The sequence below is a fragment of the Clarias gariepinus genome, chromosome 2 (assembly GCF_024256425.1).
Source record: "Clarias gariepinus isolate MV-2021 ecotype Netherlands chromosome 2, CGAR_prim_01v2, whole genome shotgun sequence".
Classification (NCBI taxonomy): domain Eukaryota; kingdom Metazoa; phylum Chordata; class Actinopteri; order Siluriformes; family Clariidae; genus Clarias; species Clarias gariepinus.
Window position 1 is genome coordinate 12,569,271 of NC_071101.1, and position 25,620 is coordinate 12,594,890.

General features: G+C 38.9%; 1 protein-coding gene across 3 annotated transcripts in view; it reads left to right on the plus strand.

The window, feature by feature from the left end:
* Nucleotides 1-828: 828 nt before the first annotated feature.
* The window catches only part of gabrb2a (gamma-aminobutyric acid type A receptor subunit beta2a), a 66,609-nt gene continuing 41,817 nt past the window's right edge, over nucleotides 829-25,620 (plus strand). For 2 of the 3 annotated variants that reach the window (XM_053491176.1, XM_053491179.1), the window contains exons 1-3: nucleotides 829-987; nucleotides 1,126-1,214; nucleotides 1,878-1,945. In XM_053491176.1, the coding sequence (XP_053347151.1) occupies nucleotides 914-987; nucleotides 1,126-1,214; nucleotides 1,878-1,945 (231 nt within the window). In that variant the 5' untranslated portion in view covers nucleotides 829-913. The remainder of the gene's footprint in view (nucleotides 988-1,125; nucleotides 1,215-1,877; nucleotides 1,946-25,620) is intronic. The other variant, XM_053491178.1, reaches the window with a different exon arrangement.

Below are 25,620 nucleotides of genomic sequence, written 5' to 3' on the forward strand. Positions count from 1 at the left end.
GATGGAGAATATGTGATGCAGTGCCTGACAGGGTGTACCTATGTGTGAACAAATTTGACATTTCATAATGGATGGAGAATATGTGATGCAGTGCCTGACAGGGTGTACCTATGTGTGTGAGCAAAGACGTAGTTTCATAATAAATGGAGAATGTGATGCAGTTCCTGACAGGATGTACCTATGTGTGAGCAAATTTGACGCCTCATAATGGATGTAGAATATGTGATGAATTGCCCAACTGGGTGTACTATAGGATTCCCCTAACTGTAAAGAAACATGCCCTCAACCTTTCCAGTGGAGACAATGAGATGCCGTGCCCTATTGGGTTTTGTGAGAAAACATGATGAAATGTTGCAGAGGGTGCCTTCCAGTAGAGAAAACAGTTGTCCTGAGGGTAGACACATGGTGTAGGGAAACATGATGAAGTCTTACAATAGAGCCAGTGCCCAAGATTCAGTGCCCTAGAGGCTCCCTTAAATACAAGACACTGAAATAAAAGGTCCTGCCCTTTGAAAAAGTAAATAACAAAAAAACTATTTTTGCCCCTTTACATCATGCTGTGTCCATAATGACTACAGTAGAAAATATGAACGCTTACAACTAGTTTTATTTTCTCAGTAGCCCATCTTTAATGTAAAGTTTAATTTGAGAGATAAAAGCTGGAGGACCATGTCGCTCTACAGTGGACCAATCAGAGCAGCGAGGATTCGAACGGGGGCGTGGTTTGTGTACGACAGCCAAACGTAACGTGTCCACACTCTCCTCAGTAGCGGGGCTACTCTTTGATCTTGAGGCTCGGTGTGCGCATGCGCCTGAGTCGCGCTCGGCTTTACTGCACTGGCTGGGACTGAAGTTGGATGCGCGGCGCGCGCTGTCTTCTCCTTGAGCTTGGTCCACAATCCAAACTATTGCGATGGAGAGGATGAGGAAATCGCAGTGCATCTTCTTATTATGTCCTTTCATCATGACTGCTGTGTGCGCGCAAAGGTATGAGAAAGAAAGAAAAGACAAAAGAAGAAATTGCATGATTATGTCTTTTTTTCTTATTGTTATTCTTAATATAGCCTTAGTCTGTGTTTGCTGGTGAATTTGCAACATGTTTAAATAAACGATGCTTTCCCGCAGCAGAGACCCTAGCAATATGCCTGTAGTGAAAGACACAGTGGACAGACTGATGAAGGGATACGATATTCGACTGAGGCCGGATTTTGGAGGTAAGGAATGAATAATAATATTTAAAAAAAAAAACCTGCATTTGAATCTTTTTTAATATGCATGATGTGCATGACGTGCAGTGACTTGTGCCAGGCAACCTTGTCAGTTCATCCTCAAGCATGCATGAAGGCTGTACGCACGAATCCTTGCGTGAATTAACGTCCATCCACCTCCATCCTTTTCGTTTTTATCCATCAGAATTAAAGCGAATGCGAGATGACATGATGACATGTCTAAGTTAGACATCAGATCACTGCGCATTTTTTTTTTTAACTTTACACATTACGACATGTCTGTATGACATGTCTGTTTTGTAGCATGATGTACCTTTCATCCACCTGTTCTAGTCACAGTCTGGTTAACAGTTTTCACTGATGATGATGTTGAGGAGCTCGCTCCATTTCAGACGGTGCATTTGCTTAGAAGGTACATTACAAAAAATACAAATAAATAAAAATAAAGGAAAAAAGCAAATGCATGCATGTGAAATACGGATTGGTGTTGTTTCTGCTGTATTACCAGACCTAATTGAGGAATGATAATGATATGCATTGCCTATAGGATGTTTAAATTATTATTATTATTATTATTATTATTATTATTATTATTTATAATAATTATTATTATTGGACTATACATATCGTCTTTTTTTTTCGTTTTAGGGCCTCCAGTGGCGGTTGGCATGAATATAGACATCGCCAGCATAGACATGGTGTCCGAAGTGAACATGGTATGGAACAGTTTTTATTTTCTATACATTTTTTTTCTTTTTATTATTAAACACAGAGCATATGTTTTATGGAGATTATGATTATTATTTTTTATTATTATTATTATTTAAAGAACGGGCTTGCTCATGCGCTGTATCCTGTAGCAGGCACCGTCATGATGATTTTGCACAAGTGCAGAAGTTCATTGGCATGCTGGAGTCTCTGCTCTGCGCTCAATTTGGATTCCAAACACACACGCGCGCGAGCGAGCGCGCGCACACACGCACGCGCGCATCACACACACACACACACAAGCGCACGCACCCATGCCCATGCCGATTGTCATCCGCACCCTTCCTCCACACACATCGGGAATAGAGGCTGTGAAGCAGCACTAGTGCAACGCATTGATTAAAAAGCCTGGACGATGATGATGAGGATGTATTTTTTTTTTCCCTCGCGCGAATCTAGTTCAAGGTGATCCCTCTCTGTTCTCAAGGAGATCCCTCTCATCTCCAGATTCGTTCACACGCTCTCCTCCTATGGAACGATCCGTCTCTGCGTCACGGATGTGCATGTTGTCGGCTCATAACGAATGATTACGATGTTGCAATACTTACATGGTTGAATATGGTCGAAATGCTCAGGCATCTAATTAAAACAGGACACGCTGATAAAGTTGACCCGTGAAACAGCGCCCCCTTTTTGCCCATACCTCAACCCCTGATGCTGTAATTAAATGGGGGAAAAAATGCATGCCGAGAAATGAAAGATTGATGTGCCTCTGTTTTGAGCTTAATCATCATTTCAGTCGCTTTTTTTATGAAGCAGGAATGAATCCCCAAGGCCATCCATGACCGACAGTTCTGCCTTTTATTTACTAATAAATGAGCCGAAGTCAGTGATTTATTTTTCATGACAGCAGTGATGGGTAAACACAGCAGGGAAGTGCCTAATTAAATATGTTTTATTAATGCATCAGTAAGGCGCATTCGTTTGTGTGAGTTGCTGGTCATTCAGAAGCGTCCACTAGCTCCAAGACAGACCCGGTTTGGGTAACTCTTTTTCAGGAGAAAGTAGCTGCTCTGAAAGTCACTAAACGGACTGTCTAAATGAAAGATGATTTTGATACTAGGTGGTATTAAAAAGTTTCTAGATCAGCTCTGTTTACCAGTACGGCTTGCGTCTTTGTTGCATCTGACTTGCGCCCATGTCCGGGAGCCATTTAAAGATTGTTTGCATCATGTTTTTCATCATTTTTGCACATGCGTGGAAAAATAGCTCCAAGTGGAGCTAGTTTACAAATTTCTTGTGGTACATTTTTTGCATTTTGTGCAAGATTTAGTAAAGACATAGCACTATGGCTCCCAAGAATGTTATCAAAACCGGTAGCAAGAATAAAACAGATTATTTTTTAGTTTAGTTTTTTTCAAAGCAGCCAGTGCCAAAAGGAATCAAAAGTTAAAGTTAAATGAGATTTAATGTCTATTTATTTTATATTTTACGCTGTTTACATGTCTTTTCTAAATGTTTTGATTGTTTTTAAATAAAAAAAAAATATGATTATAGTGTTGGAAATTGGTAACATTGGTCATATTTTTGTGTGGCTGGAATGGATTATCAGCATTTACATTATTTTCTATGGGAAAATGCATTTCACAATAGGAAATTTCCTCTTAAGAACTTGCCTCTGGGATGGATTAAAATGGGATACTGAGATACCAATGTACTTACTTAATACCTACTTATTAATACTTTATTATTATCTGGCGAGTAGGGTGGGTGCGTAATTTTTTTATTATAATGCACAAGTTGGCAAATGTTTGTGACATTTCTGGGGATTGATCTCGTTTAGGATCTTCTTCATCTCTTTTCATCTTCCAAAGTTTTTCCATTCTTGAAACGCACAATTTCACATTCGCTCTTTGTTCTAACATGCCGTTCATGATGAAAACACAGACATGGTAATGCACTTGGTCGAAATAGCACCACTAGCACAGCTCTTGATGTACACAGGATGACGCCTTTTGGCACACTGACTTATAAAGGTCTGGGCATGCAGATTTCTGCTGCCATCTGTTTGCCTGTTACAAAACTAGTCTTGAAAATTTTTAATACAACCTTATATAAAAAGCTGTTACATGAGCAAGAAAAACACAAGATTGTGCAGCTGCACAAGAAGTCCCTGCACCTCTAGTGTCCCATGTTCAATTATACTGTAAGCTTGGGTTACTGTCTGAGGTTTGAATGTATGCCCTATGTTTACATGGATTTTTTCTTGGTTTCCATCCGTCTCCTTAAATCATGCTGATTGGTGAATTGGTAATTTGATGCGAATGAGTGTGTGGATCGAATGATGGATGGTGTCACATGCCATGATGTTAAAATACACCATGGTCCCATGATAGGCATTATCCACCATGATGAAGAGGTTACTGCAGATGAACGAATGAGTTAATTAATAAAGACCATTTCTATCAAGGATGCAGACAAAATAGAGCAGTAGTTCTTGAGGAAGACATGAAGAAAGCAGTTGCTGTTGGAATAACCTGTTATTATTAATTGTCAAAGGCAACCAAGAAAATAGTGAGCTTGTGGATAAATGTTTAATTATAGATTTGAGCAGTGATTACCTGTTGGGAACACTGGTTATCAGTGATTATTCATAGGGAACACTGTCAATCAGTGATTATTCATTGGGAACACTGGCAATTAGGGATTATTTATCATAAATAATGGGGATCAGTAATCAGTCCTTGAGAACAGTGGGGATCAATGATCAATTGATGGGAACGGTTTGATCATAAGGAAACAATGGTGATCAGTAATTGGTTGATGCAGCTAGTGATGGATTGTAATTGGTTGATGGGTAGATTGGTTCTGGGAAAATGCCTGGCAGTGACTGGTGTCAGTACTTGGTTAATGGAAAAATGGAGATTAATTATTGGTTGATGAGTATACCAGTGATTATTGTTTGGTTAATGGTGAAATGGTCATCAATGATTGTGAACACTGCACTGTAAACCCTAATGCTCAAAGCAATTAAATATATTGAGTACTGTTAAATAATTACAATTAGTTCAAATTAATAGACCTTAATGAGTATTTAGAACTTTTTGGTATTTATAAGTTTGTAGAAATGATACTTTTGTATCATTAAAGTAATGAAGTTGTTTCATCTGCCATGGGAAAGGCCCGGGTTCGATTCCCAACAACTGGATGAAGTGCCTGTCCCAAGCCCAGATAAAGTGGGAGGGTTGCAATGAGGAAGGGCATCTGGCGAAAAACCTGTGCCAAGCTTGTGTGCGGACTGGATTGTCTGCTGTGGCGACCCATTGCCGGGAGCAGCCGAAAGACCAACAACAATTTATTTGATTTGCAACAACTAAAAATAAATTATAATTGCTATTAAATAGTATGAGTTAGGCTACTCAATAATGCAAGTAAAGAACAATTAATATGAATGAGTACAAGAAATTCAAAAACTCATAGTTCTCTCTACTTAAAATTGGAAACGATGTAACTGTAAAATTGATGTAACTGATTACCTTAAATTTTTTTGAGTTTTGCTAACTTATTTGGGTTTACAGTGTGGTGTATGTAATTTATTAATGGAAATATTGTGGTCAATTATTGGGATCACTGATGATCAGTGATTGTTTAATGAAAGAAATAATGGACCATGATTTATTGATGCAAACTCTGATTGATGCAATCATCAAGCATTGGTCGAAGGGAACCATGCTGGGCAGTTGGATGAACCTCTCTAAACTCACTTAATCAGCAGCTGTGCTGGGAGAAATGCTTCGAGTGCAGGATAGGCACTGAAATATGCTTAAAAAGTCATTACATTATTTGTTGATAAATGAGTCTAAATGTTGCTAAGTTGGTAAAACTGGCAGGGGAATAGAACATTATATTTTTACAATTAATGAACTCCCTAAAACCCCAAGCCATATCTCAACACGGATGTGAAAGCTATAGGATTTTCAAAGTCTACTTTATGCTCATTGAGAATGCAGCCAGCTGACACCAAAAAAAAAAAAAAAAAAAAATACATATATATATATATATATATATATATATATATATATATATATATATATATATATAAATTATGTCATTTTTTCTTAGATTATTCTTTTACTTGTTAGCTGGTTAGTTTCAGCTGCAAGTAATGTTGGTCAGGAACAACAGTGCACTCTCTAAAATACATTTCCATATGAACTGTAAAAAACAATATTTTCATGTAATTTTGACTTTTCATATCAATGCCACTCACACACTTAATCATCACTTAGCATTGGTAGATGAAGAGTTTAGATGTTTACAAGGCAAATTATTAGTTCCTAAACTATATGGACAAAAGTATTTGGCTCAACCTGTTAATTATTGAATTCAGGTGTTTCAGTCAGGCCCCTTTTCCCTCAGCCAAGGGCCATCTTAATGCTTCAGCATACCAAGACATTTTGGTCAATGCTATGCTTCCAACTCTGTGGCAACAGTTTGGGGAAGGCCCTTTTCTGTTTCAACATGACTGTGTCCCAGTGCCCAAACAAGGACTATAAAGGATGAGTTCTGTGTGAAAGAACTTGACTGGCCCGCACAGACTCCTGACCTCAACCCCATCGAGCACTTTGGGATGTACTGGAAGGAAGATTGTGAGCCAGGCCTTCTCATCCAACATCAGTGCCTGACCTTATAAATACTCTACAGAATGAATTCCCACAGAAAAACTCAAAAATCTCGTGGACAGCCTTGCAAGAGGAGTAGAAGCTGTTATAACTGCAAAAGAGGGACCAACTTCATAGTGAAGTATATGTATTTAGATAGAATGTTATTGCCCATAAGTTTTGTCTATATAGTGTGGGTAACATTATTGGGTTAGGCAATAATTTTTCTAAATATTATTGTTTCAGATAATTTACTTTCAAAGAACATCCTATAGAGTGTTTAGAGAAGATTTTTAGAATGTGCCTTGAATTTCATACATATTTAAAGCTGTAAGGGCATTAACACATATACTGTATTATGACAGGACCTATTTTCGATAACTAGAAACTATATTATAGATAATGAAAAAATTGCAAGTTTAGAGCTTGCTAAATAACGTTTTTATGTTGTAATAATATTCTTTCTTAACTGTGTTTTACAATTTAGGCACCAGATGTTGTATAATTAGTGTATTTTACTCATCTGAACGCTTAATAAGATAAGATAAGATAAGATAAGATAAGATAAGAGAAATTTTATTTATCCAGAGGGAAATTCTTTTGTCACAAACATGCTCAATGCAGCCAAGAAACAAGAAAAAAAAATACAATAAATAAAGTAAATAATAATAACAACAGTAGAATACTGCAAATAGATAAAATAATGCTTTATATCTTAAAATACACATGCTTTACAGGTATAACGTAACATGCTGTTATTCTTGCCATCCATATTTTTCACATTTTTGCTAGCTCTATCTCTAACCCCAACTTTCATTTCATCTATAATTCCAACTTAATTTTCATGACGGACTACAGCATGCAGCAGTCTATGAATATAAACAGTGTATGCATTATGATTTAGGTGACATTTTGTTTGCTGGTCTGATCCGAATAAAATATACATAGGCATTGTCTGAAGTGTGAAAGTCCAATTTCAGTTAAAACACGTTCATGTTGTGTAACCTTAATGAAAATGTAGTGCAGTGGAAAAAATAGGACTGGAGCCAGTGTTTTTCCTGCTCTTCTGGATTTTTTTAGGCAAGTAAGCCAAGAGGAGCTGTAAGACGAAACACTTGGGCTTTTTATAGCAGGCTTGGATATATGATGAGAAATAACAATACAGAAAAGGAGTATTAAAATATAACTAGCTTAAAGGACTGCTAATTAATAGAACATAACATGAAATAAAGACGTCTTATCGGAAATTTAAGTGCTTATATGAAAAAATGAAAAAAAAATTGTGGGTTTACATTCTATGAGACGTCTCTCATGTTGCTAGCTTTCTATGCAGGGAATATTACATTATGAAATTATTAAGCTTACTCAATAGATGTGGTAATTATGGTGAAAAGTGTTAAAAAGCATTCAGGTCTCGGAGTCTAAAAATACTGCAAGCTACAGTGAAATCCCATTTATCATTATTATTCTGGTAATGCTTTTGGTAATTGGTGCTTTTTCTCAGTACATGCTGAGCTTGTTTAGCTGTTTAATATCAATTTGATTAAGTCAGCTACCCTATTTAACATAACCCTAGGATATAATTCTTTCCATAGTAATTATTTATTTATTTATGGTGGTTGTTTGCTTGATTTTATCGAATCATCGAATGTACAGTATACAGTAAAACCTCGGATTGCGAGTAACGCGGTTTGCGAGTGTTCTGCAAGACGAGGAAAGATTTTGAATAAATATAAAAAAATGAACAAGTCTTGGTTTACGAGTACCGAGTATCATGTATCACACATGCGCTTCTTGTTTTGACGCCGAGTGTCACGTGATCACAACTGAGCCAATGGTTTTTTTAATGAATTGTGGGTAATCGTCTCCCCTGCTGGGTCTTGGTGCACGTCTCTTACTGGTATAATCAACATCACGCACGCGTGTACTGTTTACTATAACACTGTGAGTATGTGTGTGTGTGTGTGTGTGTGTGTGTGTGTAAAACATATTTTATTTTGTGTTTGTAAGCCTGTGTGTACAGCCCGCGTGTACTGTTTATTATAACAAAAAAAAGCAAAAGAAAGTCTCATTACAGGTCAAAGATCCATTTTTTCCTTCTCTGTATCAGCCTGTCGTTATATGTGCGCACGCAAAATTTGACACCGTGCCCCTTCATACACACTCTCGCCTGGCTTTACACACACTCTATGCTCTACACAGAAACACTGCTCCGTCGCAATTCTTTTCAAAGGTAAAGTGAAGGTTCATTTGTGTGTCCATCACACACACCCACACACACAGCGCCTACGCGCATTAAACGGAAACACTTATCTGTCAATATTTTTTATTTTATTTTATTGAGTTTCTATTATTTCTTATGGGATTTTTTTTTTACGAGTGTTTGGAATACTAGCACACTTCCAGACGAATTGTGCTTGTAACCCAAGGTTCCACTGTATATGAATGGAACAAGGAGCAAAGCCAAAATGTTGCAGAATTTCTCTAGTGGCTGGTGATAGTATAAATTTTAACCCCATTTACTTACTCACATGTAAGTGAATGTGATCATGGTGTGATTTTTTTTTTTTTCAGTTTCTTTTCTGTTCTGGCATTTTTACAAGTTCAATTGACCGTAAAATCTCTTCGGCTGGAAATGCTTTACAGGTTTTTTTCTCTGATGAGTAAAGATATTATTAACAAGCAAAACAAGTTAAGCAAAAAAATTGGATAAACAAAGGCATGCATATTATAACACTTTACAACTGTATGACGTTTGCAAACATTCAAAATATCTTGCTAAGCTCAGCCAGCCACTGCACTGTCAAACTGAGCTGAGGATACAAAAGCAGTTTTCCCAATTTTTTTCTTTTTAATAATTTGTGTTTAGTGCAAATATTGACTTCTGTTATATAAGTACTTATAATACCTTAACCAAAATATATGCGTGATTTAGCATGTTGCATATTAATTAATAGTCATGCACCACTTTGATTTAGTTAATGATACATTTCAATTGTGCTTTTTGATTATTGCAAATAAAATAGGTGAATCTACTGAACATGCTCTGGATCCAAGTTTCTACTCCATATACTCCTATTTTTGCGAGATGGCAACTCCAAATTAGACGGCAAAAAGGCTTTAAAAACATGTGTCCACATTTATGATCCCCTTCAAAAGTACTGGAATGGCAAGGCGGTTTTATTATTGTTATTCTTAATATACTGTGCACAACAAAGACATCTAATGGCTTTAAGTGACTGATCTCGGTTTGAGTTCTTGGTTTGAAGATTGCATTTGTTTTAAAAAGGACAAACCGAAAAATAGACTAGAAAGCTGCCTATGATCTGAAATTGAAAAAAGGGGATTACTATTGCATAAGTGTTGGGCAAAGCCAATACCATAGTTTGGAGTGTCCATAAAAAGAAAAAAAATCAATGAAGAAAAGGAAACAAGAACAGCATGTGATGGCAGGACCTTTGTGACAACTGTTTAAGTAGAACCTAAGATAATCAATCAGTAAAATCATCTATATTTTCCACAGGGCAGGGTGGAGGTTATCACAATCCATTGTTTAAAAAAGACTTTCAGAATAGAAATATAGAGGCCACATCAGAAGAGGCAGGCCACTCATCAGCAGCAAGAATCAGAAGGTCAGATTGGAGTTCAAGAAGAAATGCAGAGTTCAGTTACGACATTTCTGGAACCAATATAAGTGATAAAAAGGCCAGTGTATGGGGAAAAGAAATGATCAGTTCATGATTGAAAGCATATGCTCTTCTATTTTAGGTCTATTTCGTTGATTCTGGAGCAGGAATACTACTCATTATTGATGATGTAGCTCATGTTGGAAGCAGCAGAATGACAGAATCCTTCTGTCTGGCAATTTACTGAGAAATACACTCTATCTGTTTTACCATATTCATTTTTTGATCTTATACCTGAACACTTTCAGTGTACAGTATACGTTTCAGTCTCCTGTTCCAATACTTTTGAAGGGCACTATCATTGAACGAATCAGTCTCAGGAAATTTCTTCAAATTCATGACCACGCTAGACCCTCATAACTCTGGGATCCCTATTTAAACACTACTCACTGTTTTATACCCAATTTTGTGTTTCAATTAAAAATCATTAATAGTGTGTGTGTGTGCGTGTGAAGGATGCGGTCTACTAGCATCACTTGGATTCATTCCAACTATTTCATGCATTATACAATTTATTATAGTGTTTTCCCAGCACTTGAAAAGTTGATAATTAGCTGATTAGTTAAATTAAATCCAGCACATTGGTGAAGAGAAAATGTTGAATGGCATGCATTGGGAAGTTGAGAATCATTGGATTAGAACTAGAAGCTTTGAAAAACCGTTTCAGGGATAAAACACAGCTCCCCAAATCCCTTACAGATTGCAGTACAGCTTTAGTTTTAGTTTATGAACATAATCCAACCATTCAAATTTTAGGCAAATTAATCAAATACAGATTGTAGCATTACATATTTATTGTACCCCTTAGTGCTTTTAGTGTATGCTACATAATTGTTTTTGTTAAAACTCTAGTTTTAACAGCAAAGTGGGCTTGTTGCTGTAATAAGGAAATGATAGTTATACAAAATACCACTTTGATAGTTTTTAAAAATAAAGACTGTTTGTATGGTTAATGGTTCTAGCTTGGAACATAAATCTTTTCTGAAAGGAAACCCCTGTTGTAGGGTTTTGTGTTTGGATTCCATTAGCTAAAATGTTTGGCTATAAAAGGCTAAATTAACACTTTCAGATGGTCTAACTCTAGAAGATTCTTATGACTTGGAGTTCTTGGATACTAACTGGTAGCTTAATCTGCAATGATTAGGCACATACTGACTTTATGACATCTGAAGTTTTTAAGAGATATGTAGGCATAAAAGTCTCTTCATGCTAACACTGTTGTTATCGGTGTGGGCACATTCAAGAGGATGCTATCATGATACTAACACCCAAATTTATGTCAAGACACAGCAACACATGTCCAATATATTCAATAACCTAGCTACCTAGCATTAGTGAATTTTGACTCTTGATGTATGACAAACTACACTCTGTCAGTTTGTTAAACCAATCTAAATTAGCCATGGTGTTAGCCTGGCTAATTTAGCCTTGTTAAGTTCGTAGTGAGCACGCCAGTTTCAATAATATGATAGTTAGCTGCTTAGCTAAGAAATGGACACTACAAAGAGCGCAATTAGCTGAGCTGTTACTGTCTCATGGTGGTTTGGAAACATTTCCAATTCAATTTGATGCTGAAAAATGATTGTGTTTAGAAACACCTTTCGGATTCTGACACCGAACAGCACAACACAATGCATTGATTTTGTAGTCATGATGCATCTGTTTAGTTTTAAGTAGGTATTTCTTATTAAGTCAGGGGTGCTTGAAAACTTGGAGTTTATTACCTCAGTCCTGGATCACTGAGTTCTTAAGATCCCTCTGCTGTTTATAGTTAGATTCTTCCCTATTACTAGGGCACTAATCCTATGTATCAGTTAATTATTATGCCAGTAATGGGTTATTTCTTGTAAAGGATATAATTTCAGATCTTGCAGGGCCGATAGTGCTGGAGCTAAGATAAGGTAATATCATATAAATAACAGTTTTGTATCCACGTCTCCATTAGTGAACAGTTAGTAACCTCAACGAAGTAAACTTCATGTTAACTAAAATACATTTCCTGCTGTACAGTTGTAGCTACTTTCTGTTGTTCTTGGTCTTTCGGCTGCTCCCTGGCAAGTCGTCACAGTGGACACACATACAAGCTTGGCACAGCTTTTACGTCGGATGCCTTTCCTGACGCAACCCTTCCATTTTACCTGGGCTTGGGACCAGCACTGCATCCAGTGGCTGGGGTTTGGGTACTGGCTGAGAATCGCATGGCAGGCGAAACACCAACCACTGAGCCACCTGTGCCCCCAGTGGTAGCTACTTTCTACCTTAGAGCATTGACTTATACAGTAGAAGGAATATTTTATGGCCATACTATCTGATATCACTGATATGATGATGTGTTCCTTTTAAATCTGGTTCCACATAAGGTTTCCTTTCTTATTTTGTTTCAGTAAGATTTTGTTAGTCACCATAACCTCTGATTGTCTCATTAGGGACAAACTGATAAAGTCATCAATTTATTCCTTTTTTTACATTTCTATACAGAATTTTTCATTTCCGTAGAGAGTTCTTTGTGACAATGTCCATTGTTACAAGCCCTGTACAAGTAAAGGGGGGCACCATGGCTCAGTGGGCAGCACTATTTCCACAGTTGAAAGATGTGTTGTAGATTAATTGGTGGTTCCAAATAGACATAACATATGACTAAGTATGTGAGTGATAATGTAAGTATGTGTGTGTCTGGAGTTATACATTGGGCTCCTGATCAGAAAGTCACAGGTTTAAACCCATGCTTTACCAAACCGCCACTGTTGGGCCCCAAATCCTCAACTGCTCAAATGTAAAATGCAATATAAATGTAAGTCGCTTTGGATAAGGGTGTCGGCCAAATGCCATAAATGTAAATGGGTTTGCACCTCATCCAGGGTTTTCCCTGCATTGTGCCCAGAGCTTTCTGGGATAGGCTCCAGGCCCCCCATGAGCCTACACAGAATAAGCAGTATGGAAAATGAATAAATGAATAATCAAAGTTATTTCTGGAAATAAGAATCTTAATAATAAATAGACATTTTAGAGCATGCAATGTACAAAAATATTGGGAAAAAAGGCAGGCTAATAATTATTATTTTATATTTGATTTCTAAAGTAAGAATTATTAGAAATTTGTCCATATTCAAGATATTTTTACTTGACATTCATGCAAAATCAATGATAGAATGACTCAAATGTGGAGGACAAGTAGAATAGCGCAAAAGAACCTGGAGCGAAGTGACACTGCAGGTCTCGTTTGATCTGGTTTTGAACTCAGATGGAGGAATGGGATTTATTTCTATGACATGTGGAACTGAACAGAGGGGAAACGCTCAGTGAAATCTGACATCATGCAGCCTCTCTAAGATGGGAGAGAGTAAAAATATGGAAAGATTTTGAGAGCCCTTCATTCTGAGACATTGCTTCCATTTCATGAGACTTTTTCTTCTACTTCTGCTTCTTCTTTTTTTCTTCTTTATGTTATTATTTTTCTATTTTTTAAATGATGATGGGGTCAAAACCTTTAGATTTACTTTTTTTACTTGGTGTTCTCTTTTCTGAGTGCCAAACACTTACCTCCTTAACACACTCGTTCTCTCTCGCTCTCTCTCCCCCAGTGGATCATGTGAGGAACTCATTAGTCTTGTGTGATGCTTTAGCTTCAGACAGCTGGATGGCCTTCCAATTAAGAGCAGAACAAATGCTGTAAGTGTTGGGAGAGCAATTCAGTTCTCCGGTGCAATGTTTCAGACCACTACAGCACTCTCTCTATTTCTCTCTGTCTCTCTGCCTTATGAAAAATTGTTTCATTTTTTGGCAAAGGTAGTCCTCTATGACCAAAGGTCAGCTGTGTCGTCGGGCAGTGTTAATCCTTGGGCCAACCTCTGTTTTGTGGTGGCTATTTTCGGACAGTTTTTTTTTTCATGCAAACCCCCAGCACTCCCCTCCACCCCACCATGTGCTCTTCTGCTGAGTCACATGAGTTTTGGGTACACAACTGGTATGTTGTAATATCATAATTGATCTCCTGGAGATCATTAACATGGTGCTGGCATCCAGTTGATCTAGGGCCTTCGTAAAGCTCCGGGATGTTCACCTTTCTTGATGGATGCTCTTATTCAGGAGGGATCCCCACTGTTTGGTGCCATGACAAAAAAAAGGTGCTGAAAACAGGATTCTCTGAAATCCTAATTAATCCCTTTTAAAGAAGGAAAGGTCCAAATAGACTTGTCCTAGCTTGTAGGGTAAATAATTACCAGGGCGGAAACGTTGCCTTTATAATGATCATTATCTTGACGAGCATTAATTCCTTATGTGAATAAGAGGCGTGGCTGTATGTTAGGCCACCAGATCCCTGACTGCGAGCTCAGAGAGACACATTGCTGGGATTTGTGCATATTCTGGGCAAGATCTCAGTAATTGTTGATCAGTATTTCTCACTGTGTGTTTTTTTTTCTTCATCTGGTCCCGTTCAACTCCGCATGGAAAAAAAAGAAGAAGACTCATGTTATTTTTACTTACGGTTGCTATGACAACACCTCTCTACTGAGAAAATGTGTGGTTTAAGTTTGCTCATCTCTGGTAGATAGCCTGTCTTTCTGAGTGTTTGATTATTGATTCTCGCTCAGATGGTTTTGGGGTTTTCTCTTTTGCTTGTCTTATAGCAAAAACGCTTTTGTGCTGTATTTACATCACGTTATTTAGAACTTGCATGTTACATCATGTTTACATAAGTGTATTATAATAGCATCGTATACACTGATTCTGCAGTTTACAAGTTTATGGTTAGAAAAAGCTATTCATTATTAAAAAAATAATAATAATTTGCAACTCCCACATATTAATAGAGAGTACGACAATAACGAGCGGAGAGCAGATGAATTTAAAATAATCATCCTAAGATACAGCATACACAGACCGACCCATTGTGAGAGTGGACCGTTATAGAAGAAATAGTCCTTTTGTCTCTATATGCAATTTTAACTTGGTAAGTCAGTACAAGAGTTGTGGATTCTACATTTTTGCTCCAGGTTAAGTGCAAATAAAGCACTCGCATTCCTGTTTCTCTATTACCAAGAACAGCCATAACAGTTCAATTAAGACATTTTTGTCATGGCCACTGCAAGACATTGATTTTGAGTTTCCGAGGCAATTAGGTTTATGGCTGAAATATCCTGGGATTCAATAAAATTCATGATGCCATCAGTCTTCTCGAGTGCTGTTAAACACCAACCACAAAGCAGCCCCAAATCATCAATAAACCATCCTCATATTTTACACCTTGTTGGGGGTTTTTGCTTTGAAACACTCCACCTTTTCTTTCAGACATTCTGTTCAGGACTGTAACAACACATTGATTCGATTTATTATTACTGGCTGCCTGATATTAATTAAATTCTCAAAAAACATTTGAACAAAATTTGAATGAAAACAAATATAGCGTAGCTGAGCAATCCCTTTTTGTCAATTTGCTTTTATGTTGTAAGGTAAATTCTCTCGGGTTCACCATTTCTTAGGAATATATATATAAATAAATGTATAAATTCTCCACAAACTTTGATGGAATGAACAAAGTGCATGAGCAAAATGATTCATTGAAACATAAGGAGTTCCGTAGCAGAAGTTTAGTCGGCTAAAATGCCAGACTTCCAATGCCTTTGGTGATATTTAAAAGGTACTTAAGAGCTCCTTTTAATCCTTTTTTTTATGTAGTCATGGTGAAACCTTATAACGTATAATGCCTGTGAGTCAATGCAAACTGAAACCATTTGTCTTTAAGATTGTAGACCTCACTGACACTCCACAAAAGAACAAGATCATGTGATTTTTTTTTACATCATGTCATGGCTGCTAAGTTTCATTTTATTCTTATTTGATCACATGATTGTAATTGTGAATGCAATAATGTTATTATCGACTCTTTAATGACAAACAGCTTGTTATAAGGTGATAATGTATTAAAGTGTTGCTTCGTTATTTTTTAGATAATCCTGATATCTTACAATGCTTTTTGAAGTACGTACAGTACACCAGTCACTTTTCCAGAAAAAAGATTCACATAGAAAACATAATCCTGCCACCCTCATGCGTCATAGATAGGATCGTGTTCTTCAGACTGTTTTTCCTCCAAACATAAAACCGATAATTGTTAAACATTTCAAATTTTGTCTTCCAAAAGGCTACACCATCATCCTGGTGATTGCCTGCAAAGTTCACATTGCTTTTTTCATTCAGCTTCTTAGAACAGTTTTCTCTTTTCCGCCCATTTCTTTTTATTTATTCATTTATTTATTTGTCTTGAGGTTGATTTGAACATTGCAAAATGTTTTCTTAGGTCTCTTAGAATTTAAGACTGCTGAATGATGAATTGAATTGTACACATGTCTGTATAAAATGTTTTTCACAATGATTATTGCATTATTTAATTAGAACAAGCTGTATGTGTATATGGCGGTACACACCTAGTACTGTATAGATGGCTTGTGCTATTATACCGAAGCTAAGCATCATAATCATATACTCATTTTGGCTACAACCCATTCGCATTGGGACTAGAAGTGCTGGATGGATGGTACACGATCCAAAGTAGTGCTCCTTACATTCACACAAGAGACAAACCACAAGCGACAAGAGCTACTTGTCGCTTGCTAGCGTGAACACAGAGTTATTTCCATCCTTTCCCATCCTCCTCACCATGCGGAGGGCGGACAGTATCCTCGTGTGTCCAATTCCTGGAAATTGTCCAGCAGTTCCTGTTCAACTGTTGAATTACTTTTTTTTCTTTCACAAAGGCTCTGATTGTGCTTAATGGTATTTTGAAAAGTGCTGCTTAGTATTTTTATATCCATTACCTGAATTGTGCTGGCCAACAGTAATCAGCTGACTGTTTGGTTTTCTTCAACGCTGATGGATTTTATTTTAAACAGAATCTTTTTTTCAAGGATGACAATTTCTTTACATTGCATTAATATTTACATTTAGTATGTACAATGTATAATGCGCTGGACCCCATACAGCGGGTAGCGATGCTGCATCAGAGCTTCAGGATGCCCAGTTCAGGTTTCATGTCAAACTACTAGTAGGTGGACTGGCTACTCTAAACTGGTTTAGACGTTGGTCTACTCACAAGGTTGTGAGTTCACATCCCTTGAGCAAATCCCTTACTACTCAACTTCTCAGTTGTATAAATGAGATAAATGTGCAGTAAGTTGCACCATGTCAGAGTGTCTGCCACATGTCGTAAATGTGACTGGCTGTGTATTTGTACCCATCGAAGTATTTGTACCCATACAGTACATGCTTAATGTTTTTCCGGATTCCTATGGCCTCCCAAAAAAGGATAAATGGGCAATGAATATATGAATGAAACATATAGATATACTTTTAGCATGAAATATAATATATTTTCTTTTTACCCTAACAAAACTATCCAATCTCTGAATCAGAAAGTTAAACCTTTATTCGTCACCTATACATTGAAATTCGCACAGTGAAATTCTTCATTCTTCACATATCCCAGGTTTGTTAGCAGGCTGAGGTCGAAGCACAGAGTCAGCAGTTATACAGCAACCCTGGAGCAGACAAGGTTAAGGGCCTTGCTCAAGGGACCAACAGCGGCAACTTGGTGGAGCTGGGGCTCAAACCGCTGATTTTCCGATCAGTAACTCAAGGCTTTAACTCACTGAGCTACAACTGCCTAGAAATGTATCTTCAGACAGTGTTTGCAAACTGTTACGGTTGAACCTTAAAGCCACCCAAGAGAATGAAACAGCATGCTGTTTTCAAACCTGTTAATGTGTCGTCTCTATTAAGGGAATTAGGCCATTTTATTAAAAAGTGCTAACAGCTGTAAAGCACAATCTCCCAGAAGGTATTAGAAAGTGTGGAGGGGCAGGACAAAACCATTAGTGCTTGTAAGTTTGTTTATCTTCCCTCATCCCTCTACAGCCTGTGATATTTCCACTCGTGAGACTCGGGTGGATTCTGTGCTGTGACAATTTAATGAGGTCTGCCATCACCACTGCGGGAGAGACGGAAGAAAAAAACAGACGTGGGGTGATTTTTATCATTGCACTTTCCACCCATTACGATTACATCCTGAAAATAATATAGGACAGCGCGGGATGGCGGCTTAGTGGTCGCCTTGCACCTTTAGGTCCTGGATTCGATTCCTGCATCGGGTCCATGTGCATCGAGTTTGTATGTTCTTCCTGTGCTTGACTAATTGCCGTTTCCAAACTGCCCGTAGAGGGTCCACTGGAGAAGGAAATGGCAACCCACTCCGGTATCCTTGCCAAGAAAACCCCATGGAGGGCATCTAGGAAGGCCTGGCGTGCTCTGGCCCATGACGTCACAAAGAGTCGGACACGATTAAACAAAAACAACAAAACAAAGACATCACTTATATTAGTTTTCTTGCAGTTTCTGTGGCTTGGCGTGTAAATCAACCAGGACAGAGAGATTAGGTCTACACACTATAATGTCAACGCCTAATCATGCTTTATTTATTTTATTTGATTAATTAGAAGAATCATGCAGAGATTATAATAAGCAATAACGTGCTACAGCATGTAAAAGATGTAAATGCTATGAACGGGTGATGACACGATGTCGTGCGCGGAAAAAGTGCCGACCGCGCGGCGAGGCTGATAGCGCTTAGATTTGGGTTCTGCCACATTAAATGGAGACGTCCCCTGTATTCACAGAGTGCCTGCCTTCAATACGACTGCCCTGACAAATTACCCTGTCACTCTGTCACCGTCCCAGCTGAGCTATTTATCCGCAGAGCAGTTGGCACAGGGAGCTGTGTAATGCCGTTTCGGACCGGTTTAATGCCACCTCACGCCCTGGCATTTTCAAAACACATGCAGGCAATGCAGCGGAGATGTGTCAGAGATTTATATGAATAAATCTAGCAAGTTTGTTAATCTTTACTGTTTAATATGCAAGAGAATAGGAAAGGAAGATACCAGAGTAGAAGTAACGCGTTTTACAAATCTTTTAAAAAGAAACTGATTGTATTTTAACTCCTTTTTCACTTAATTTCTATGTATTCATGTGACAGACTTTTATACAAAGATACTGGCTGATAATGGAGCCAATTATATTACAAATGCCGCACATCTTACCATCAAATTACCAGAAATAAAAAGAATGAGTGCTAAGCATTCAGAACTGCTCAGCATTAAACTAATTTTGCATTGCAGCACTGTTAGATTTTTGCATCTAATTGGTCAGAAGGTTAATAAATTATTATCATTTCAAATGATTCATTGTTGTTATGCTGATTAGTTTTGTGTAATTAGATGTTTGTCTTTTTGGAAGTTATCAGAAGCTTTTTCTCTACGTTTTCTTCTCACTCACTCATTGTCTATAAGGCTTTATCCTGTATTCAGGGTCACGGGGGGCTGGAGCCTATCCGAGGAGACATAGTGCACGAGGGAAGGTATCCACTGGACGGGGAGGGAATCCATTGCAGGGCACACACACTCATTTACACACTACGGGCAATTTGGAACTGCCAATTAGCCTAATTTGCATATCTTTGGACTGTGGGAGGAAACCCGAGTACCAGGAGGAAACCCACCAGGCACAGGGACAACATGCAAACTCTATGCACACGGACTCAGAGGCAGGAATCGACCCCGAACCCTGTTGGTGCTAACCACTAAGCCAACGTGCCACCTGAAATCTGTTCTTCATGATACTATTTATTCTCCAACAAATTCTATTATTATAAATTTTTTTTTACAAATAGGTGCATTTCCTTTATATTGGGATGACACGACTAATTGGCCATAGATTATTTGTTCAACTGGTTATGTGACTCCTCATGGTACCTGATTTGCCGTAACAGTATTTTCTTAGGGAAGTTGCCACTGTAGGGATTTTGAAAATATAATTTTACTATGATATAAGGTACATGTGACAAATAATTGAATATTATTATTTATATTGAATTATTGGCTTTATTGGAATAGACTATAAGCTATAATCCTGGGTAAGTTCATTTCAGTTTTATTAATGTGGAAAGTTCCAGAGGGTAAATACTTATACAGTAGAAATTGATTCAACTATACATGATTTATTTTTCATTTTAATATGTGGGTGTTTTTTTTTTTGGATTGAATGCATCATTTTAAACTATTGAAAAATAATAACAATGTTGAATATTCAATTATTATTCAATATGTTTTTCGAAATCTTTATGAAAATGCTACAAATGGCCTAAGGGTAAGTCTACACCCTTAGCCTCATTAAGGATGAACTCATTTATAAATATGCATGAATTTCAAGCTGAATATGCAAATCGTATTATCACACAGTTACAAAGGCGCACGAGAAGAGAAGTTGCTCATCTGTCCTACAGTAAATGAATGACGTGACTGATGGTAGTAGATGGATCACGCTTGACTCTTTACATAACTGGTTGAGGAAGAGAGGGAGTAAAGAATAAAAACGCAGGATACGTCCACTGATTTGTCTGTGTGAGCCTGTGAAAGCAGAGTGTGTACACGCATTTGGGATTCACTCATGTCGTAGGAGAGTAAACAGAGCCCAAAGAGGCATCTGCTACCATCTGTGACCAGAGCAATTATTCACTCATTCTGCACCAAAGCCACGAGGCGAAAGCCAGACCCAGGTGTTCCTGAGCACGGCATCTGCCCTTAGAAAACCGAAGGCAAAAACAACAGCCTTTATTTTACCAAGCACTGAAATGTCACTCCTCAGTGCGGTGCTTTGGTTTCGTTTAATCCTGAAGAAAGTTCGAGAACAGAAAGGCCTGATGAAAAAGAATCTAAAAAGCCAAGTAGTTTTAATACAAGATTAACTAGGTCCAGAATGATGGAAAGAGAAGAAGATGGAGAAGGAAAGGAAAAGCCTACAGTATGTTCCACATCATCTGTCGTACATGGTGGATTCAGTATTGTAACATGGTGAGTATGAGTACCAATGGAACTGAGTCATTGGTGTTTACTGATGGTATGACTGCTGATGGAAGTAGCTAGATGAATTGTGAAATGTATAAAGCTGAACATCGAGCTGAGTTCAGTAAAATGCTGCCAAACTGGTAGGACACCCCCTCACAATACAGATGCAATAATAACCCCGAGCATTCCATGAAAACAACCTGAGGCAAAGAAATGGAATGTTCTTAAAGGACAGGAGTCAGGCAGCTGAAATGACCCCAACTGAGCTGCTTCCGATATGTTGAGGACAAAACTGAAGACAGAAAAAATTCACAAAGAAGCAGCAGCCGAAGGTGGCGGTAGTAAAGGCCTGGATAAGTTATAACATCCGATAATAAAAAAAAAAAATCCTAATATTAAACAGTTACTCTTGATCTTGTGAAAATAAAGTGGCGGTAATTCCTAAATGGTAAATGTCTAAATCTGGTCTTGACTGTCTTAAGTTAGGGCTAAAAGTCTACACTTCAATCACATTTTGATTGCATCATGTAAAAAAAAAGGGGGTGGGGGGGGGGAGTCACTGTGTTATTCTTATTAGTTGTAATAATAGTAATAGTAGTAGTGTGGAGTCATGTGTAGAGTTGTGTGTGGTGTATTGTGTACTGTAGTGCATAGAGCAGTGTGTAAAGTGCGGAGTATCTTGTGGAGTAGTGTGTGTTGTACCGTATGCTGTAGTCCATAGAGTAGTGTTTGATGCAGTGTGTGCTGTAGTGTGTATTATAGAGTGTACTGTAGTGTGTGCTTTAGAGTTTGGTGTGGTGTGTGTTATACTGTAGTGTGTGCTGTAGTGTAGTATGTGCTGTAGTGTGTGGTGTAGTGTAGTGTGTTGTAGTGTGTAGTGTAGTATGTGCTGTAGTGTGTGCTGTAGTGTGTAGTGTACTCTGTGCTGTAGTGTGTAGAGTAGTGTAGTGTGTGGTGTGGTATGTAGTGTGTAGTGTAGTATGTGCTGTAGTGTAGTTAAGTGTGTGCTGTAGTGTACTGTGTGCTGTAGTGTGTGCTGTAGTGTGTAGTGTAGTGTGTAGTGTAGTGTGTAGTGTAGTGTAGTGTGTGTTGTAGTGTGTAGTGTAATGTAGTGTGTGCTGTTGTGTGTAGTGTAGTGTGTGTTGTAGTGTGTAGTGTAGTAAAGTGTGTGTTGTAGTGTGTAGTGTGGTGTGTGCTGTAGTGTAGTGTGCAGTGTAGTGTGGTGTGGTGTTGGCTGTAGGGTGCGGTAGTGTGTAGTGTAGTGTGTGCTGTAGTGTGTAGTGTGGTGTGTGCTGTAGTGTAGTGTGTAGTGTAGTGTGGTGTGGTGTTGGCTGTAGGGTGCGGTAGTGTGTAGTGTAGTGTGTGCTGTAGTGTGTAGTGTGGTGTGTGCTGTAGTGTAGTGTGTAGTGTAGTGTGGTGTGGTGTGGTGTGGTGTTGGCTGTAGGGTGCTGTAGTGTGTAGTGTAGTGTGTGCTGTAGTGTGTAGTGTAGTGTGTGTTGTAGTGTGTAGTGTGGTGTGGTGTGTGCTGTAGTGTAGTGTAGTGTGGTGTGGTGTTTGCTGTAGGGTGCGGTAGTGTGTAGTGTAGTGTGTGCTGTAGTGTGTAGTGTGGTGTGTGCTGTAGTGTAGTGTGTAGTGTAGTGTGGTGTGGTGTGGTGTTGGCTGTAGGGTGCTGTAGTGTGTAGTGTAGTGTGTGCTGTAGTGTATAGTGTAGTGTGTGCTGTAGTGTGTAGTGTGGTGTGTGCTGTAGTGTAGTGTGGTGTGGTGTTGGCTGTAGGGTGCGGTAGTGTGTAGTGTAGTGTGTGCTGTAGTGTGTAGTGTAGGGTGTGTTGTAGTGTGTAGTGTGGTGTGGTGTGTGCTGTAGTGTAGTGTAGTGTGGTGTGGTGTTTGCTGTAGGGTGCGGTAGTGTGTAGTGTAGTGTAGTGTGTGCTGTAGTGTGGTGTGTTGTGTGCTGTAGTGTAGTGTGGTGTGTTGTGTGCTGTAGTGTAGTGTGTAGTGTAGTGTAGTGTGTGCTGTAGTGTGTAGTGTAATGTAGTGTGTGCTGTTGTGTGTAGTGTAGTGTAGTGTGTGTTGTGTGCTGTAGTGTAGTGTGGTGTGGTGTTGGCTGTAGGGTGCGTTAGTGTGTAGTGTAGTGTGTGCTGTAGTGTGTAGTGTAGTGTAGTGTGTGTTGTAGTGTGTAGTGTGTGGTGTGGTGTGTGCTGTAGTGTAGTGTAGTGTGGTGTGGTGTTTGCTGTAGGGTGCGGTAGTGTGTAGTGTAGTGTAGTGTGTGCTGTAGTGTGGTGTGTTGTGTGCTGTAGTGTAGTGTGGTGTGTTGTGTGCTGTAGTGTAGTGTGTAGTGTAGTGTAGTGTGTGCTGTAGTGTGTAGTGTAGTGTAGTGTGTGCTGTTGTGTGTAGTGTAGTGTAGTGTGTGCTGTAGTGTGTAGTGTAGTGTGTGTTGTATTGTGTAGTTTGGTGTGGTGTGTGCTGTAGTGTAGTGTAGTGTGGTGTGGTGTTTGCTGTAGGGTGCGGTAGTGTGTAGTGTAGTGTGTGCTGTAGTGTGTAGTGTAGTGTGTGTTGTAGTGTGTAGTGTGGTGTGGTGTGTGCTGTAGTGTAGTGTAGTGTGGTGTGGTGTTTGCTGTAGGGTGCGGTAGTGTGTAGTGTAGTGTGTGCTGTAGTGTGGTGTGTTGTGTGCTGTAGTGTAGTGTGGTGTGTTGTGTGCTGTAGTGTAGTGTGTAGTGTAGTGTAGTGTGTGCTGTAGTGTGTAGTGTAATGTAGTGTGTGCTGTTGTGTGTAGTGTAGTGTAGTGTGTGCTGTAGTGTGTAGTGTAGTGTGTGTTGTAGTGTGTAGTGTGGTGTGGTGTGTGCTGTAGTGTAGTGTAGTGTGGTGTGGTGTTTGCTGTAGGGTGCGGTAGTGTGTAGTGTAGTGCAGTGTGTGCTGTAGTGTGGTGTGTTGTGTGCTGTAGTGTAGTGTGGTGTGTTGTGTGCTGTAGTGTAGTGTGTAGTGTAGTGTAGTGTGTGCTGTAGTGTGTAGTGTAATGTAGTGTGTGCTGTTGTGTGTAGTGTAGTGTAGTGTGCGCTGTAGTGTGTAGTGTAGTGTAGTGTAGTGTGTGTTGTAGTGTAGTGTGTAGTGTGGTGTGTGCTGTAGTGTAGTGTGGTGTGGTGTTGGCTGCTGTATTGTGTAGTGTAGTGTGTAGTTTAGTGTAGTGTAGTGTAGTGTGTAGTGTAGTGTGGTGTGGTGTGGTGTGGTGTGGTGTTGGCTGCTGTAGTGTGTAGTGTAGTGTGTAGTGTAATGTAGTGTGTGCTGTTGTGTGTAGTGTAGTGTAGTGTGTGTTGTAGTGTAGTGTGTAGTGTGGTGTGTGCTGTAGTGTAGTGTGGTGTGGTGTTGGCTGCTGTATTGTGTAGTGTAGTGTGTAGTGTAGTGTAGTGTAGTGTGTAGTGTAGTGTGGTGTGGTGAGGTGTGGTGTTGGCTGCTGTATTGTGTAGTGTAGTGTGTAGTGTAGTGTGTAGTGTAGTGTGGTGTGGTGTGGTGTTGGCTGTAGGGTGCTGTAGTGTGTAGTGTAGTGTGTGCTGTAGTGTGGTGTGTTGTGTGTTGTAGTGAAGTGTGTGTGGTGTGTGCTGTAGTGTGTAGTGTAGTGTGTGCTGTACCTTGTGTGTTTGGGAGTTATATGGTGTATGCATATGTTGCAGTGGATCCCATAAAACACTCGTAACACTGTGATAGACTACTTTTGATTTTTTCACTCAAGGTGAAGTTACTCTCTGGAAGAGACAGAGAAAGCTGAGAGAAAGGGAAGCTAGGAGTGACTGTGTGTGTGTGTGTGTGTGTGTAGGCGGTATGTTATGGATTGACATGTTGTTAAAAATTCTTTTTTAAAGCAGTGGTTTGAATTCACGAATTACAGTAATGTGGTTGTAGGAGTGTTGCAAAAGAGTGAGGATTTAATTGTGAGCATGTTTATCAGTACACGATCTGCACATGTTTTTTCCAGCCTTGTGGGAACCTACTGATAACAGTACAGTAAATGTCCACACACTCACACACTAAAGAAATATATATAACATAACCATGCTCTTTTTTTTGGGTTGAAATCATTTCGTTCCAGTTATATGGGCTCATTGCCTTTTCACTCTAAAGTGGATGTCGTTCTGCATGTGTGTGTGTGTGTGCGTGTGTTGCCCAGCTGGGTTCCTTTAGAAGCTGGTAAAGAGCAGTGCAGCTTTGTCCTCTTACAGGACGTTCATCAATGCAGTATTTTGGGCAGGCGATGGCTGGGTTTAAAAGCTCCCTTTCGGGTCAGTGCCACAGAAGTAAAGAGAAACTGAGGTTTTCAAAAACGCCCCATAGCACACACACACACACACTCTATCGGAAGAGACTCATGCTGTATTTGTTCATTAGTCTGCCAGTCTGCTTTTTATGTTAAGTGATATTTGGTTTATGTTTTAAGGAAATAGAACTTACTGTA